Genomic DNA, 18,509 nt, shown 5'->3' on the forward strand with positions numbered 1-18,509 from the left:
TCTTCATAAGTTGAAATGATTATATTTTGGATATAGTTGGCTAGATAAAATACAGTATTTAAATTAATTTCACTTTTTTTTTTTACTTTTAAAAAATGTGGCTACCAAAAAATGTTTAATTGCCTGAGAGGTTTCCATGATATTTCTACTGGACAGTGCTGGTCTAGATGGTCGTTAAAGGTGTGAGCGGGATGGGTCACCCCGGGAGTGAGTGTGGTGGAGGAGAGACCCAAGGAAGAGCCGTGGGCCCTCCAAGGTGAAGAGGGCGAGGAGGAATCGTCAAGGAGGCCGGAGGCAGGAGCTTGGGAGGTTGAGGAAAGTCAGGAGACAGCCAGGAAACCAAGGCCAGAGAGAGTCTCAGGGAGGAGGAGCCTTGTGGCAAATGCTGCTGATGGGCTGAGGGGAGGCTGAGAATTAACCACTGAAATTTGCAACGCCGTCACCTGTTGATGAGAGCGTCTCATTCATACAACATTCTACAACGTGCTGTTGCTGGAGGTACAGTGAACAAGGAGAGCTGGCCCCTGGCCCCCGGGACTCACAATGTACTGCGGGGGGTTCAGGGTGGGGGTGGGGGTTGGGAAGGTCCCTAAATAATGAACTGCCAGTCACCTGGAGGAAAGGGGAAGGAGGAGCGTGCAAGAACCAGGAAAGCCCAGAACTAGGGTTTGGAGGTTGTGCCCTGAGGACTCAGGAGAAATTTCTACCCATATTTTGAAAACCCACATCCCTGGGTCCAAAGCCCCCCAACTCGACCCCCAGCATAGAGCCTGGGCAATAGAAAATCAGAAATAACGTGCTAGGGGCTCTCAGTCGTAGAGAGTCCTCAGAGCATTCTTATAAGTGGGCCAGGACTTGAGCCCAGGGCTGTCTGGCCTCGAAGCCTGCGTCCTCAATCACTCTGCTCACTGCCCTGATGTCTACGAGGCCAGGGGCGGTTACAGTAGGCTCTTCTCTTTGACAGCTGGCAGCTCTTGGGCTGCCGAGTCCCCATTTCTGGCTTTGCAGCCAGCCTCCAGTGCCGCAGCACTTGTTCGCCGAGTTACTTTAGATGAGTCCCTTCAGCCTCAGTTTGCTCACCTGTATGATGGAACCAATAAAATGGAGCCACAGCACGTTGGCAACCAACCACACTACCCATTACAGGCAGAGTTAGGCTGAGAGGCTCAAGCCAGACCGCAAAACTGCAAGTGCTCTGGACACTCTCCCCAGGGTGGCGGGCAGAGGAACTGTCCATGAGCTCACCCGAGGGGAGGGAGGGCACTGGGGCAGACACAGCCTCTGAGTCCCTCCCTGGCCTGTGTTCTTGAGAGCTCTGAGCCCCGTCCCAGTGCCCCTGAAGGTCAGGCACTCCCTCCGGCCCCTGCTGCCCCCTCCTGCCTCTGACTGTCCCCTCCACCCTGGATAAACAGCACCTCCGCCCGCCTGCCTCCTCAGTCCCTCACGCTCCACCAGAATTAAATTCATCATTCATTTTTTATGGTTTATACATGGTGTAATTTATGTTTTCAAATATATTGAGGTCACACTTTAGCAGAAAAAAAGTATTTCGCATTGAAATTGAAGGCATGTGTGTTCCATTAAATGGGGATGTTTGGGATAATTTTAAAAGGCTAAAAGTAGTAGAAAGTAACATTAAAATAAAATTTGAGAGATGTAATTACCCCTAATCGCACCATAAAATAATCAATACGGCATTCCATTATTTCTGACTTCCCTAGTTATAGCTTTTTTTGTTAAGCTCTTGAATATTGATGAGGTGAAAGGGTCGTGTCTTCTGGCGGAGGTCTGGTGGAGGTGGAATTAGGGAGGTGTCCTCTCCGATTATCCCGTGGAGACCCTAAGCGCCACTCCTTCTCAGCTACAGATCCCCGGGGACAGCCCAGGCTCCCTGGTCTCCTGTCGGATGATGTCCTGTCCAGCTCTTCCCACAAAGGGCCTGGTGGGGAGGCCAGGGGGCTGTGGGTGGAGGCCATGCTTGTTTCTTTGGGCTACGTTTTTGGAGAACTCACTGTGTGAGAAGCTCCATGCAAGCCTCGTAGATATGTCAACTGATTTAACTCTTAAAGCAACCCTCTGCAGTGGGTGTCAGCAAGACTCCCCATTGTACAGATGGGCACACTGAGGCTCAGTGGATAAAGTAAGTTACCACGGAGTGGAGTTGGGATTTGCGCCCAAGCCTACGCTCTTACCACTGTGTATGCCACTTCCCAAGAAGTCCAGCCTCTAGCTGGGAGGTGGGCTGAGGGATGGAGGTACCAGCAGGAAGCTACAGGGGTGCTGAGCTCCCTGGGAAAGCATGACTCAGTGCCAGCCTTGAGGACAGTTGTCATCGGGTTTAGCCAGAAAACCTCTCATTCCCTTTGGGGACACCTGAGAACTTCTGTCCCTCTCCTACATTTAATATGATGAGTTCACTTCTCTGAGCCTTTGTGTCCCCATCTATAAAATGGGAATAACATTAGAACGCCCCTCATTAAGTCTGTGGCTTAAGGGAGCTCGTGCTGAGCACAGTGCCAGGCACGTGGGAAGCACCAATTAACTGTAGCTATGAGGATGTTGGTGGTCGCTTCTCTTTCCTGGCCTCAGTTTCCCCATCTCTAAAATGGCCCTCGGCGGGGCACTTGAACCAGACCACAGCAAGGCCTTGCCCCTCTCTGACATTTTATGTTCCATGATCTAGGCACCGAGGTTCTGCCAAGTGGGGGAGAGACTTCTGCCTGTGTCACAGCCCGCAGAGGGCCCTCAGAAGTTCATCTCATCCAGTCGCCACCCTCCCACATGATCACCGGTCTGAAGGTTGCTCCCCAGCCCCTCCTCCTCCCTCCTCAAGGAGCCTGCACCCTTTCAAGCTGCAGATAGTTTCCTGGGGCTCAGGACTAGGCCCTATGGGAGCACACCTACCTACTTGAGAGCACAGAGGTAGTCCTTCGGGCCCCTGCGCTGGGGGCTAGAAGTCTGGACACCCTCATGTCCAGAGCCTGGGTACCCTCACATCCAGCATGTAAGGGTATCCTTGTGTCTGCTCTCTAGATATCTGTGCACCCGAATCTTGACATCTCCCTACCCAGAATCCAGACAACAACCCAAATGTCCATCAACAGATGGATAAAGAAAACATGGTATATCCATATAGTGGAATATTATTCTGCCATAAAATGGAATGAAGTCCTGGTCCACGCCATAACATGGAACCTGGAAAACGTGATGCTGAGTGAAAGAAGCCAGATACAAAAGTCCACAGAAGGCATGATTCCATTTATATGAAATATCCAGATAGGCAAATCCATACAGGCAGAAAGCAGAGTAGTGGTTACCAGAGGCCGAGGGAGGGGGAAATGGTGAGTTAGTGTTTAATGGGTACAGAGCAGGCAAATCCAGAATAGGCACATCCATACAGACAGAAAGCAGATTAGCGGTTGCCAGCAGGGTGGGAAAATGGGGAGTGACCACTTAATGGGTATGAGGTTTCTTTTTGGGGTGATGAAAATGTTCTGGAACTAGATAATTGCAAAACACTCTGAATGTACTTAATGCCACGAATTGTACACTTTAAAACGGTTACAATGGCAAATTTTTTATTCTGTGTATTTTACCACAATAAAAAGATTTTTGTTTAAAGTCTGGACACCTCGGGGCCCAGCACCGTGCCCGGAGCCCGGCTCATGCTCTGTGCTGGCTCTTGGTTCTGGCTGCTCAAGCCGGACAATAGGGAGCTGACGAGCAGCCTCACTCCCTGTGTCATTACCATTAATAATAAACAACAAGAGAGTGTATTTTTAAAACTTGCCCTAATGGAGATTCCCAAGCAGCAACCAAAACACTCAGATTACCCACTGGTCCCCTAAAGATACTGATACACAAAAGCCACATGGGACACAGAGTGCTGAGCGAGGGGGATGCTTCCTGGCATCTGGGCAGTGCCCCTCCCTCATTCCCCTCCCTGTCAGCCCCACTCCCCAGCTTTTCCCAGAGCTACCAGGGACAAAGGCAAGAGAAGGGGTCTTCTGCATCTTCTGGGTCCTTGCCAATGCTTTGGCTCTTTGACTCAGTTCCCCCCAGGTTCCCTTTTCTGCCTGTCTCTCCAGAGGCTGTGCTTAGGGGTGTAGGGAGGGGACGGTAGGCCTGTGGTTGTTGGAGTGGAATGGGCAGCGCTGACTGCAGCGTGCACTCTGTGTCTTAGACCGGCCTGGAGAGACCATAGTCCTTTCGGGTGCGTTTCAGATGGGACCTGGGGCCCCGAGTGCTCGGGGGGGATGTGCTCAAGGTGTCCCAGCAAAGAAGTTGCAGAGCAGGGACCAGAGCTCCTGGCAGCTGGTCCCCTGTCAGTTCTCACATTTCACGGCTGCTCAGCAGACCCTGGAGTCACAGAGGCCTTCGCCCAGGGAGCCCCAGGCCAGGCGAGTCACTGACTTCCTGAGCCTCATTTCCCCATCTGTAGAGGGGACAATGACAACACCCACCTCATCAGCTGGGGAGAGTTACAGAGATACGTGTGTGATGTCCCAGCAGCGTGCTGAGTGAACAGTGACCATTAACCCAAACGTGAGGCCAAGCCCCAGGCTAGTGCAGCCTCACCCTCTCCCAGCCTCCTGGGTCCACCAGGCAGCCTGGCCCAGGACCAGCCAGAGCCCTCTGCCCCACTGGGCTCTGACGTGAGGAGTGCTATCCTGATACTGGCTGCACGTTATTGAGCCGTCACTCACAGGCTTATCAAATAATCCTTCCAGCAGCCCCGGGAGGGAGAGACTGCTGCCTTGTTTTACAGATGGGGAGCCTGAGGTCCAGAGAGGCAGAGAACTTGCTGGATATGGGATTCAAAAGTGGTACCTTCTGATCCAAGAGCCGTTGCTTTTAAACACTATGAAATGACTGACTTGGGCTGGGGGTCGCTGTGGTATAGAGCAGGGTCCCTGTAATGATGCAATCCCTGTGTACATTTTTCGGGAGAGAGGACACAGAGCTCATCGATTCTCAGAAGGATCAGAGGCAGACCTCTGTTGAAGTCCCAACTCCTCCACTTAATGACTCTGTGGCCTTGGGCAAGTCACTTCCTCTCCTGTGCCTCAGTTTCCCCATTTTCAAATGAGGGGTTCTACTGGAAAAATCTCTAAGGTCCCTCCAAGCACTGACTTACACTCCTTCTTGAATCCTCCTGTTGGATTGTCTCCTCCCTAGCCCACCCCCAACCCCTCCATCCCAGTCTTGGCCTCCCTGACATAGCCTTGCAAACAGCTACAGGTCCAGGCCAGCAACTACATCAGGGGCAAGAGGAAAGCCCATCCTCGGTGAGGGTATGTCAGGGAGAAGGCAGCTGACACCCATGGGCTCGGGGCTGGGCCTACTCTGCCTCCTTCTCCCCAACATTCCCTTGTCCCAGTTCCCCTCTGTGGTCAAGAAGGGCCCAGCCAGACCCAGTCCAGAGGCCCCAGATCCTCCCGGTGACCTCTGAGCCAGCCACAGCCCACCCATCCGGTGAGAGTTAATTGGTTTCAATTGACAACTGTAACAAGAAGGCTCTTTTAGGAAACTTCGGAAATGGAAGGGAGGCCATTAGGAAATTTACATTTGCGAATATGATGTTTAATTAGCAATACCAATAAATTAATAGGAGAATCTTGCTGCGGTTCTGGGTTCATAAAACACCAGCCTCAGTCGGCAGAAGGAGAATGCGGCAGCCTGAGGCTGCCTGAGGGGAGCGGACGGGCGCCCTGTGCCGGCTGCTCCTGCTCTGCCTGTGCCCGCAGCCCACCCTTGGATGGAGTGGGAGCAGAACGAAGCCGGCGTGGACTGTGGAACCGGGAGGGTCTGAGCTCATGTCCTGGCTCAGCCACTTATTCCTTGGAGAGGTGCCTCAGCTTCTGAGCCTCCAGGTCTTTCTCTGTCAGATGGGGGTAATAATAATAATATCCACCTTACAGGGTTGTTGTGAAGAGCAGAGGAATCGATGCAGGTGGAAGCACACAGAGCAGAGAGAAGCTGGCACAAAGGGAGCGTTAGTCACTGCTGCTGCTCTCCCTCTGATTATTGTTAACGGGATAATGAATGGGAAACACCTGGCATGGAGGAAGAACTTGATAAATACTGCGTGTTAACTGGCTTTTAAGTTTTCTTTCCTGAGCCTAACCCACTCTTCTGGGCACCTGGGATGGTCACCCTCATGTCACTTTAACCACTGATCTGGCCCCCTTGGAGTCATGGCTCTGCACAGGTGGAGGCCGTGTCTTCCCCATCACCGTACCCCGGCCCACAGCAGGCGTGCAGACACGTTTGTAAACCGACTCAGCTCTGACAGGCGCCTCCCCGGCTTGCATACAGTCCATGGCTTCTGATTGCTTTCAGGATTTCGCTCAGACCCCTCTCCCCGTGGCCCTCTGTGATCCAGCCACTTTGTCTCCCACCTCCTGGGCCTAAGGCACCATCTTCTGCCACAAAGCCAGGCTTCCCCCCTCCCCAAGCATGCCAGTTCCCTCCTGCCCCTAGGCCTCTGCGCGGGCAGGGCTCATCTCGGAGTGCCCTTCTCTGGCTGATCAGCTTCTGCTCCTTTGCCATGACCCAGCCTTACCAAGCTCCCTCTGACCCCAAGCAAGACTTAGAGTCAGCCCAGGGGGCTGGGAACCAGGAGGCCTCAGCCCTGCGCCTCCTCTTCCTCCTCCCTGCCACCACCACCACGCCTGGCGCTTGTGACAGCGACTTGCTGGTCAGTCCCTTCAAAGCAGCCGGTGCATGGACCCTGAACCTGTTCTGCGGAGGCTCAGATGCTCACCCTCTGTGGATCCTGGAAGACCTGTTCCACACCTCCTGCCAGGGAAAATCTTCCCTGGCTGTTTCTCCAGCTACCATGCTCCCGCCGCTCTTGGTTCCTGCCTCCCCCACTGTGTTTCCCCTTGCCTTGTAATAATTTAGCTGCCAGCTGTCTCTCCCCCTGGGTCTTGGCTCTTAACTGGGCCTTCCATCTCTTGCCCTCTCCAGGTAGAGAGCATGCTCTGTCGGAATGGATGAATAAACAAATGAGTAAATCAAGGAGTGGGTTTAAATGTTACCTCCTCCAGGAAGTCCTCTCTGACCATTCTAGCTCTATTTATAATCATTGCACGTGTTTATTGTCTGTCTACCCCACCAAACTGTCAGCTCTTCAAAGGCAAAGACCTTCGTGTTTTGTTTACCATGGCCCTCCTGGCACCTCTCCTGGAGCCTGTCACATGGCTATGCTAATATGTATTCACTGGTTGAATGAATGAATGAATGAATGACTATCCGAATGAATGAGAGACTGAGTGAATGAATCAATGACTGGCTGACTGGAGAATGAATGAATAAAGGAGCGAAAGAATGAATGGATGTGGTCATGAATGACAGGTGGAAACAGCGCTTCCAGGGCTGGGGGCAGAGCCTAGCTTCTCCAGAGCCGTGGCCCCACCAAGGTCTTGTTTCCCTAACTGTTTATTAAGTTGTGTAAAGTGCATAGAAAACACGACAATAATTAAAGCAGACACAACAACAGGTAATTAATTGCATTTCCAAAATTTGATCCATGCATATGAATGAATGGGAGGTCACAGACTCAGTCATGGAGGAGCCCCCCCACTCCCCCATGCTCTCCAGGGAACAAATGGGGGAGTCTTTGCAGGGTGGAGCTCCCGGAGGTGGAGAGGACATCCTGGGGAGGCTGTCTCCTCTTCCTCACTCCCCTCGCTTGGCTCTAGCTCCCCAGGGCCGAGGTGGGGGAGGGATGGTTAGGAAGGGGTGATGCAGGGAAGCCTATGGTGGGACCGGGGACTTGCTTGAAGGAGAAAGATTCCAGGGTGAAGGTTCTTAGATGTCATTGCCCTGAACTGCTGTTTTCTTAAGAGCCAAAGCTATTGGGGAAACTATTGCCCCCAGTTTCCCAAGTACAGCGTTGCCTGCTGGCCTCCAAGGCACTTGAGTTTGCAACCCATTTTTAGTGACCCTGACCAAGTGCTGCCCCAGAGGGGAGGGCTTGTGGTCCAGCTCAAGGTTCAAATCTGACCTCTTGGGAGTGGGGTCTAGGACGCAAGAGGACCATCTGGGTGGAAGAATGGAGTTCCTCCTCCCTGCTCCACCTCTCTTGGTCCATCCCAGCCTCGGGCTCTAGAGAATACAAGACTGAGTTCAAATTTGAGCTGTGTGATCTTGGGCCCATGACTGTACCTCTCTGAGCCTCAGTTTCCTCATCTGTAACATGGGGCTCGCAGACCTAGTTTGCAGAGTGTTGCTGGGACTAGAGATCCCGATATGTGCCAGTCTTTCAGCAGGTGCTCAACAGATGGGCTGGAGATGTTTCCCAGGGGCCCAAGGTTCCGGGCTCTGGGATGGCTGCCCCTCCCTTCTGGCTTATTAAGGCCGGGCAGTGGGTCAGGCGACAGCAGGAATGACTGGGGGAGTGGGGAGGGGTGTCAATAGAATCTGTTCTCAATGAGGAGAGGCCATGAGGCCCAGCTCCCCAGAGGCCTGCACGGTTGGGAACTTGGAAGCTCAGCAGAGACCTCTGCTCCTCTTCTCGTTACCTGCTTGTTAGGAGGAGGTGGTGGGCCTGGAGAACGGGCGATCATGGCAGTGGATCGCCAGAGATCACAGCCGTGTTGGGGGCACTCCAGGCCTGGTGGGGGCCTGCTCTTGACTACCACCCTTGACCACTGTCCTCTGCCACCTGGCATCTCCAGGTGGAGGGCAGCCAAGCAGGTCCCCTCCTCCCAGGAAGGAGCCCCCAGGAAGACGTGTCTAGGACTCTTATTCTAAAATGGCAGATATCCACATAGACATAGTGTGCTTGCCTGAATTTTAACTTAAAAAAAAGTATCTCAATGTTTTACAGAACCTTGGAAACACTGTGAAATTGTTTGCACTAATTTTTTTGATAGCATTAACTTAATCAGATAATTATATATTTAGATATTTACCACGAGCTATAGAGACAAAAATGTCACCAAATAAGTTGCAATAATTTTTATAAACGAATTAATTCATGTTTTCTGCTCTCTCCGGCTTCCCAGCTGGCCCTTCCCTGAGGCTGCGCTCCTGGCCCAGCCCGAGTCGTGGTGCAGAAGCGCTGGGGTGAGAGGGAGTGGGGTTCCCTACTCCACTCGTACCCCGGGACCTGCTCCAGGCTCTGTGCAGCGTCTGCCACTTGCCCAAACTCTGTCCTCAGTTTTGGGGTGGGTGGAGGCTGCCCCCCAAACTTGGAGGGGGGAGGACGACCCGGGGAGGGCAAGGACTGGGCGTCTGGGATGCGGAACGTGGACAGGGGCAGGAAGATCGCCCCCCCACCCCCACCCCGGGCAGCCCTTGGCGGGGAAGGGACACCTGCAGTGTCCGCCTGGTCACCGCTAGGTCCGGGGCACGGCGCGGCCATGTCCCCGCGGAGCCCGCGGCCGCCGGTAGGGGGCGCCTTGGTCATGCATTATTCATCGCCGAGCCGCCCGCCCGCCGCCTCCCTCGCTTTCCCCGCGCGGGCTGCGGGCTGCGCCGAGGAGCGGGAGCGCGGAGCCTTCACAATATTGTGGCAGCTCCGCGAGTGACAGCTCAGGGGAGGCGGGGGTGCGCAGCCTTGGCGGCGGCGGCGGGCGGCGAGCGGCAGCGGGAGCGGGGCTGGGAGGGGTCCGGGGGTGGGGGCAATGCTGGGTCACACGGCCCAAAGGGGGCTCAGGCGGGGGCCGGGGTGCTTTAGCGTAAAGGTAGCGCTTTTAGCATCCATCCATCCATCCGTCCGTCCGTCCATCTTCCATCCGTCCTTCCTTCCATCAAGTCAGCCAACACAGGGAGCATCTGCTGAGTGCGAGGGTAGGGGGTATAATGGTGAACAAGGTTACGGTCCCTATCCGTACAAAACTTAATCTCCAAGTGGGGGGAGACAGATAAGCACGTGAACGCATAATTAGGATACTTCCAGACAGTGACAAGTGTTCTGCATAAAGTAAAACACAGAAGTGTGACAGGGAGTGTGCGTTGGGGGCTGTTTAGGTGGTCAGGGAGGGCTTCTGTAAGAAGGTGGCATTTGTGTAGAGACCTAAAGAATGGTAAGGATGAGCCTGAGGTTGGCCAGTTCCTGGGCCTCTGGGGTCTCTCCTTGCCCCTCCCCCCCACCTTCTAGGGGTGCTGTAAAGGTCAGCTCCCCCCAAACACACCCCCCACAAGAAGCAAGGAGGAGGGTGAGGCTCTAATTTGGGCTGAGTGCTCAGTCAGGATGAGGTCCCCACTCAGCCTTCCTCTGGGCTGCAGGTAGCAGCAGAGGCCGAGGCAGCAGGCCAGGAGGCCAGGAGGCCAGGAGGCCAGGAGGCCAGGCAGCCAGCCCTGGAGCGTGGGCATTGGTGTTGAAAGGAGCAGGTTCCAGGTGCCCCCTCCCCACCCCTGCACGGGCCCTGGGCTGGGGAAGCTTGGGGTCTCGAAGCCTGGCCGTCTCAGTCCTCGAGGGGACCATCCCCCCACCTCCTGGTGGGCTCCCAGGTCTCGGCTGGGGCGAGCAGGGGGCATGGAGGGCGTGGGCTCCGGGTCATCACCAGCATCGGATTTCCTTTCACTTGTGCAAAGACTCGTTGACGCCTGAGCACATCAATATCCTTAATGACGGTGAGAGGAGCTGGGACTCCAGACGGCCCACGCCCCCCCTCGGCTCCCCTTGGCCTCTCCCCTCCTCGCTCACTGTTCCTTCCTTCCTCCTTCCCTCGCTCATTCCTTGTCTCCTCTCTCCGTCTCTCTCCTTTCCTTTCTCTGTCTTGTTTTCTTTCTTTCTTTCCTTTCTCTCTGTCTCCCCGACCCCCCGCCCTCCTCTCTCTTCCCCTCCTCTCTTCTCCTCTTCTCTCCCCCTTCCCAGGACCCCACAGCTCTTGTGCATTCACAAACTTTCACTCAGCAGCTCAGGGGGGGCCCAGCTGGGCCAGGCCCTCTGTCTGTCTGTCCGTCCCCAGCTGGGCCCTGATGCCTTCCCAGGAGGCAGCAAATGCCCCGGAGGCAGGGCCCACACAGAGGGGCCCAGGGAGAGGCAGCGGAATCCTGCAACCACCGCCCCAGAGGAACACACACGAGCTTTTGCCTTTTGCCCAAAGGCACATGAGCTTCTGCCTCCCCCTGCCCCACGTTATGCTGGGAAATTAAAGAGCCGAGTTTGGGTGTGGGGCGCCATGGGAGAGGGGAGTTTTGGGGAGGATTTTCTGTTTTGTATTTTTTATGACCATATATAATTTCGCATTTTTCCCCTCAGTCCCTGCCTCCTTGGCTCCCAGATGTGTCCCACATTGAAGAATTATCTCTCCTCCCTAGAGTGAAATAAATGCAATCAATATGAGTATTGCTCTCAGGGCCTTGAAATATTACATTAATGTTCCATGTGGTGACATTTTAGCTGGAATTTTCAAATACATTATGATGGTTCAAATTAATATTTATCAGATCAGCTTTTATATTTTGCAAAAGAGAGAGAGGGAGTAAGAGAGGGAGAGAGAGAAAAGGAAAGACAGAGAGAGCATTATTAAAATACAAAATGCAGATCAAGTCTAAAATCGATGGTCCATTTTCCCAGCACTTTCCAGGGGCTGTCTTTAGCTTTCTGGGTTTGTTTTTAAATTTATTGGTGTTTCAGGCAAATCTATTGGGCTCCCTCGGCCCCCTGGTCGGCCTCCCCTCCTCACTCGCTCTTGCAGGCTAGGGCCCTTCCTTGTCTGTCTTTCTCTCTTTATTATCCTGAAATGTAAATTATGACATTAGCCCGGTCCTTATTTTTTTTTAAACTCTCCAATGATTAAATCTGCTACACGACATCCTTGTCCTTTCTATAAATTAAATCATCTTGGCTTTGCACCTCCAGCTCAGGGCAGCCGTCACCCGGGTGTCGAGTCATCGGGCAGCTGTGGCTGAGGGCTGGGGTCCTTGTCCTCCTCTGGAGCGGACACTGGGGGCCTTTGTGGGGGACAGGGAGGCCGCCTCCCTGGCTCCCCGTTTTTCTGTAAATAAGAAATGTGGACTAGAGGGAGGAGGCGGTGGCAGTCGTACATTCCACTTTATTTCAGTCACTTCCAAACTGATTACTCTGTGAAGTGGAAAATCCAGGCAGATTAATGGTTTAATTCTCTTTCTCTTTTCTTTTGCTTTTCTCTCCTCCGCCTCCTGTTTGTTTTTTTTTCCCCCTCTTCTTTTTGCATCTTTTTTCCCTTCTCGGAGTTGTAGTCATAAAAAGACTCAGACGTTTTGGCATGGTGTCCGTGGAGCTGCAGTGTGGAAAGCCAGCTGGGAGACATTCCCCATGGCCCCCCAGCTCTGCCTGGGCACTGCAAGGGTTAACAACGCCCTCTGCAGCCGTTAACTTTTTCTCTTTGATGATTTTCTGTTTCCTCCCTCCTTGAGTTCTGGGTGAGAGTTTGAACTAGAATGAACGTTTACTGTCATGTGCCCAAAGGTACACATGCACACGCAGTCCTACCCCCCACCCAATCGCAGATCACACGCATGCACACGCAAACACACACACAAACACAGCCACACAGACACGCCGAGGGGATCTGCATAAAGAGAGCTGCCCTCTGATTTCTCTCCGCTGCTGATCCGGCCAAAAGAACGACAGGAAACTTTAAAAAGAAAAGGAGGAGGGATCGATTATTCGACCTGTACTTGAACCCAACTGAAAGAGATAAAGCGGAATTTTCAATAGGTCCCCTGCCCTTTTCACCAGGAGGGAAAGAGGAGAAGAAAAACAAGAGATATTTATATGACAGCAGCTGCTGAAAATAGCATTTCAGAGCCATAAAAAAAGGCAAAAAGAAATTCAATGGTAGAAAAGGCAAGAAACTCCTCGTCTGCTCCCCAAAAAGAGAAGCAGGCAGCGAGTGTCTCCGGCTGGAAATGCATGCATGCCTTCTATAGATCTGTTTGAAATTATACTTGTCATTGAGGCGGAATTTATGCTTCTATTGATCTGCAAAAGGAAAATATTAAATGGTTTGGTTTTGATCTTTCGGTGACCCCAAGGTCAAGGGTAGTAGCGGATTAGTATTCATAGAATTCATCACGGAATTGCAGCCCGCATCCACGTTATGCAAACATGCTCAAAACATGCCTGGTGAAGCAGGCAGCAAATGACCAATGACGGGAAAAAGCCAACAGCACCCCCTCCCACCCTGTGGGGCTCGCCCCTTCCCACCCCTTGGGGAGAAGGAGAAAGGAATAGCGCCCAGTGATGGGGGGATGAAGACATCCCGGGACTCTCGGGGGCTTGCACAAAAGGCCGGGTTCCCCGATCGGGGCAAGTACACCAGGAAGTTCAGAAGATCACCTGCAATGCGGATTACGGTGTGAGGCTGAAAGACCCTGGAATACTGAGTGTGGGGGTCCAGGTGGGTAGGAAGGGGCATACTGTACCTGGAGCAATGACCAGAAGGCACACGCGTGTGCACACACACTCAGCCAGTGGAAGCCCAGGTCTTTCCTAAAGGGAGGAACATGCAGTGCTGGCCAATGGGCTGGGAGGTGCACTGCTCTCCGAGGGTGACAGTGTTTCTCGTTCCACACTGAGGAGCGTCCTTAGTGCCAGGCACCCACGTGCCCAGTTGGGCAGGAGAGAAAGGCCAGGCGAGCCTGCTTCCCGGATCCACCCTGGCCCTTCTGCTCCCCTCTCCGCCAATGGCTGTGGAACCTGGGTCCAAATGTGTGTGCAAAAGGGACACCCGTGGAGCCCCTGGGGACAGGCCGTAAACACCCCTCCCCGCCCTGCGTTCAGCACACGTGTCCTCTTAGCAGAGTCTGTCCCCTGTGGTGGGAACATTTGGTCAGTAACAGTCACTTGCCAACGAACTAAAAATAACCCACCCAGCGTATCCCTGCAATGGCAGGAATTCTGGCTGGCCCTCGTTCTGTGGCTGATCGGGGGGCAGGGGGGCGGGGGCTGCAGATCCTGACTCTCTTTGGAGGCCAAGGGAGCAGACCTTGGGGGGCAGCATAACAATGCTCACTATCTTAATCAGGGTGCTTTACCTGCGTTATCATCTCACTTAACACTCACAACAAGCTTAGGAGGCAGGGAGTGTTAATATCCCATTGTATAGATCAGAAAACTGAGGCTCAGAGGCGGAATCACGTGCTCAAGGTCTCAGCTCTCTCCCAACAGCAAAGTCCACTCTCTTAGCCGCTCTACTCTAATGGCCTGGCACTGCTTGGGCAAATTCCAAGGTTGGTCCACATTTCAGGTTCGGGGGAGGGGAGTTTGGGATGAGGACAGGGGCTCGGAGGCCTTGGGGGGTCTGGTGGCTGTGGGGAGGGAGAGGCAGAGTGGCCCCAGCCCTGCCTCCTCGTCCCTGAGAAGGAGGACAGCGTTCTGCCTATTAATCACGTTTCATTTATATTAGCTTGACTCGATCTACTGTATATTTGAAATGGATTTAATTTTAGATCACGCACTATGGAAGGGGGCCAGTTTGGTGTAAGGAGCGTTATGAATATTTTCCATAAGCTGGATATACATTATCCAGGGACAGATATACGAGCAGCAGCGGCCCAGGGCTCCTGGCTGGGGGAAGGGGGCTGCTCACTCCTTCCTCCCCCCACTCCCCTGCAGCCCAGGGTCACCGGGCTTCGGATGGAGCCCTCCCTGCCCCCTGCCCCGGTGTGGGTGAGGGGCGTTTCTCAGCCCCGCTTTCCCCTGACCGTGAGCTCGGCCCCACTGACCTTGGAGCTGCTGCTCCTCCCTGCTCAGCCTCCGCCGAGAGGCAAGCCTGGCAGGCACTGGGAGGCGCGTGCAAGGAGGGAGGAAACCTGGAGGGCACAGGACCCCAGAGCTGTGGGAGGCACTGGGCCCCGCCCGAGGTACAGGAGAGGGGTGGGACTGGAAGGGAAAGGGCCTCAGGACCCCCACCTTCAACCACAAGCTCTGACAGAGAAGGAGAAAGCACGGCTTTGTGCTGCTCAGTTGGTGTGCGGCACCTTGGTGCTCAGCCATGCAGGGGTGGGCAGGACGGATCCGACCTTCCCCAGAGAGCCCCTGAGCCTGGGCTGAGGCACCCCTTTCCTGGGGTGGGCCATGGGCCTTGTTCTTTTCCAAGGGCACCAGAGCTAGGAGGCCATCTTAAGGAAAGGGACCAGCCCACTGAGGCACAGCTGGGGAGCAGCGGAACTGAGCCGAGGGCTCTTCCCTGCAGCTCTGTGTGCAGGTGGGGGGTGCTGCCCGCTCCCTGCCCCTCCCGAGTCATCTCCATCAGCCCCACCTGGACAAGTGGCGTGAGAGCACCTGGCACCTTCACGGTGGTTTCTGTGTACCTCATGCCCCCGGCCCACCCCCGGGACTCCCACACCTGTTAGTTCACTCAGCTCCGACCTTCCTGCCTGGGGGCCAGGCATCCCATAGCGCTTTATGGACTGAAGAAACTGAGGCTCAGGAAGGTTGTGACATTTATATCCAAACCTGGGCCTCTTCTTTCTCTCCACCCTCAAACCTGCCCCCACCTCACTTCCCCATCCAAGTTCCCCAAGCTGCACGTGCCCCAGATCCCGCACGTGCCCCTGCCACCACGCTTTCCCTCATCCCCACCAGCACCACGACTAATCCCATCCTTCTGCAAGATTCTCTTAAGGCCGTCCACTTCTCTCCATCGTCCCCGTCTGTCTAGTTCAAGTCGCCACCATTTCTCTCCTAGAGCACTGTGGGGGCCTCCTGGAGTGTCCCCAAAGCCCCCAGCCAACTGCAGTCTGCTCTGTGCACTGTGGCCAGAGAGACGCTGTTTAAACGCAGCTTGGTTACTTTGTACACTTCTTCCGGACTCCTAGCATCAAATCCCAAATCCATGTGCTGGCCAAGAATGCTCATCAGGGAGTGGTCCCTGCTGACTTCCCCAGGGTCACCCCCTCCTCTCCAGCTTTGTCTGGTCTCCTCAGCCTTTCTGGTTCTTTACCTGTGCCGTGGTCCTTCCACCACAGGGCATTGGCACAAGCTGGTCCCTCTGCCTGGACCACTGCCCTGCCCACTCCACCTGCTAACTTCTCTTCAACCCTCAGGCTCTACTTCAGCTGTCCCAGGAAGACTCTGATCACACTCCCCCTCCCCACTCCACCTAAATCAAGTCCCACGTCTGCTTTTGCAAATCCCACAGCTATAAGGGGATAGTTGGGGTCTGACTATCCACACCCAGCTGGTGAGACTCTGGGCATGCGCGGGCCCATGCCATGGGCAGGTACCTGCCGGACTCCCGTCTTCACCAGCATCTGCACATCCATCAGTTGCTCCATCGACGTGGAGTATAATACACCCGTCACCCACCCCAGCCTGGGCTGGCAGCCTTTCAGAAGTGGCACGCGACGCTTCCCTTATTCATTTTTAATTTAAGGTTTTGTGAATTGTAATAACCCCCCTTTCCCCCAAATCACTGAGGATGGGACCTCCATGTCAGCCCAGGGCCAGGAGAGCTGAAGGGTAATTGCTTTGCACATATGCTAATGGTTGTCTGGAGAAGACAATGACAGCTGAGGCACTGAGATGGGGCCTCTCTGCCCGGAGTGCCTGTGGGGTGGGGGCCTGGGCTGGGGTGACGGCTGGAGTCACGAGCCAGCTGGGAGCATCTGGAGGACTGTGGAGTCCATGGTCCACAGTAGAGGAGAAGATGAGAGGAGTGAGGATTCCAGTCTAGAGGGCTTGACCGTGGACAGATGCCCTGGAAAGGGGACAGAACCCTCTTCTTCCCCCAACTTCTCCTGCTCCGCCAGGGCGCAGACTGCTCCCCTCTTTCCTGGGACCAGAGATGGCTCCCAAGAGAAGGAGAATCTGGAAAAATGGATGTAGGGGAGGCAGGGGTCACACAAATCCTACTTCTGCCTCCCACAAGCTGTGTGACATTAAACAAGCCACTTAACCTCTCTGAGCCTCAGTTTCCTCATCTTTGAAAGTCTTATTTTACTAGTATCTACTTCTAGGTTGTTCTATATATTAAAAGAAAGAATACACAGAGCTGCTTGGTACAGGTAGGTCTTCAACAAGTGAACTTATTCCTGAAGTTTTTGTAACTATTAATCCTCTGTGGGTCTGTCCACAGTCTGTGATGAGGTAGAGAGTACTCCTGGCTTCCTACCTGGAGGGGAGGTGCTTCCAGGACGGAAGGAGAGTCTTGAGGCTGAAATGTCACCTCCTCAGAGAGGCCTTCTGCCACCTCCCCTCCAAGGAGTCTCCCTGTTAATCTCCTCCTTCACCGAGTTTATCCCAGTCTGTAACTAAACATTTGTCTTGTTTATTGTCTCCCCTTCTGTCTAGACCATGGGTTTATCAGGGTCCTGGAACAGCGCCTGGCACATGGTGGGTGCTCAATGAATATTTGCTGAATGAACCAGTAATTGAATGAGGCTCGTGCAGAAAGGTGGGAGGCAAAGGACATGTGGATGGGGATTGGGGGGGGGGTCTCTAGGACCCAGCTTACCTCCGTCTTGGGCCTCAGGAGCAAGCCCTGCCCTGCCCAGGGTCCCGTTCCCATTCTGTCACTGGATTGGAACTTTCCTGCCTCCCTGTGGATTCAGGAGCTGGTGAGAGGGGCAGATGGAGAGCCGGGATGCCCTCTGGGCGTGGGGGTGGGGTGGAGGGCCCTTTCCAGGAGGGGTTCCCTCAGTGTCCCCTCCCAGGATCTTCCCTCTCTGCCTGTCCCAGGCTACTCAAGGTGTCTGGGGCCCCTTATCTCCCGGTAGCCTTCTCCCCCTGGACCCTGGGGCTGAAGCTTCCCCAGAGCAGCTCAGCCATCCCTCCTCAGGGTCTGAACAGAGGCTGACATCCCTTCCCCGGAGGCTGCAGCCCTTGAATGGAGAGCCGGAGCCCCACATTCTAAACAGGTTTCACAGGGTGCCAGACACTCCTGGGGAGTTCATTATAGTGGCCAAGGATGACAACGAAGAAACTTTGGCAGTGCCCCTACCCACAGCCCCAGTCCCACTGCCACGGTCCCTTGGGTGCCAGGCCACCCAGATCTCAGGACCAGGGCTTCACCAGCTCCGGCACTCAAGAGCCACGAGAGGCTGGCAGCCCACTTCTAGCTCCTGCCAAGAGGTATCTGAGCCAGGCCAGCCTGTGCCCCTGGGCTGGGGCCATGAGGACACTAGTGACCCCAGAGAGCTGCCCGCTTCAGCATGGCCCAGGCTGAAGCAGAGCTCCTATCAGAAATTTTGAGTAGTGAGGCTGAGGGAGAAAATAGATCTGACGACGATGACGCTGGAGGATGGGCTTTCCAGTTTACGGAGGCCGTGTGCTGGAAGGATAGGGGCTCTTTGACAGAGAGCGAGCCTGGAGAGATGCAGAGAGCCTGAGGGAGTGGGGAGAGACAGAGAGCTAGACATAGAGACAGAGCGAGGAGAGAGGGAAAGAGAGAAAGACAGAAACAGACAGATCTATCTAGAAAAAGATAGAGAGGGAAAGAGAGAGTGAGGGAAACAGATACAGAGACAGAGAGACTCTTGAAAGACAATGGAGAGAAAAGAGAGGAGGAAGGAGAGAGAGATTAGTAGTCACTCAGAGATGGAGACGCACACTGAGGGATACT

The 18,509-nt window shown here is 54.2% G+C and overlaps 1 protein-coding gene across 1 annotated transcript in view; it reads left to right on the forward strand.

Annotated features, from left to right (window-relative positions):
• Positions 1-8,641, forward strand: part of CIROZ (ciliated left-right organizer protein containing ZP-N domains) — an 85,255-nt gene extending 76,614 nt beyond the window's left edge. Inside the window, 2 exon segments of the mRNA XM_087445764.1 lie at positions 6,484-6,700; positions 8,540-8,641. Coding sequence (XP_087301890.1) covers positions 6,484-6,700; positions 8,540-8,641 — 319 coding nt within the window.
• Positions 8,642-18,509: the final 9,868 nt, after the last annotated feature.

Source organism: Ceratotherium simum, chromosome 22 (assembly GCF_057802395.1).
Source record: "Ceratotherium simum simum isolate JZ-2026a chromosome 22, ASM5780239v1, whole genome shotgun sequence".
NCBI lineage: Eukaryota > Metazoa > Chordata > Mammalia > Perissodactyla > Rhinocerotidae > Ceratotherium > Ceratotherium simum.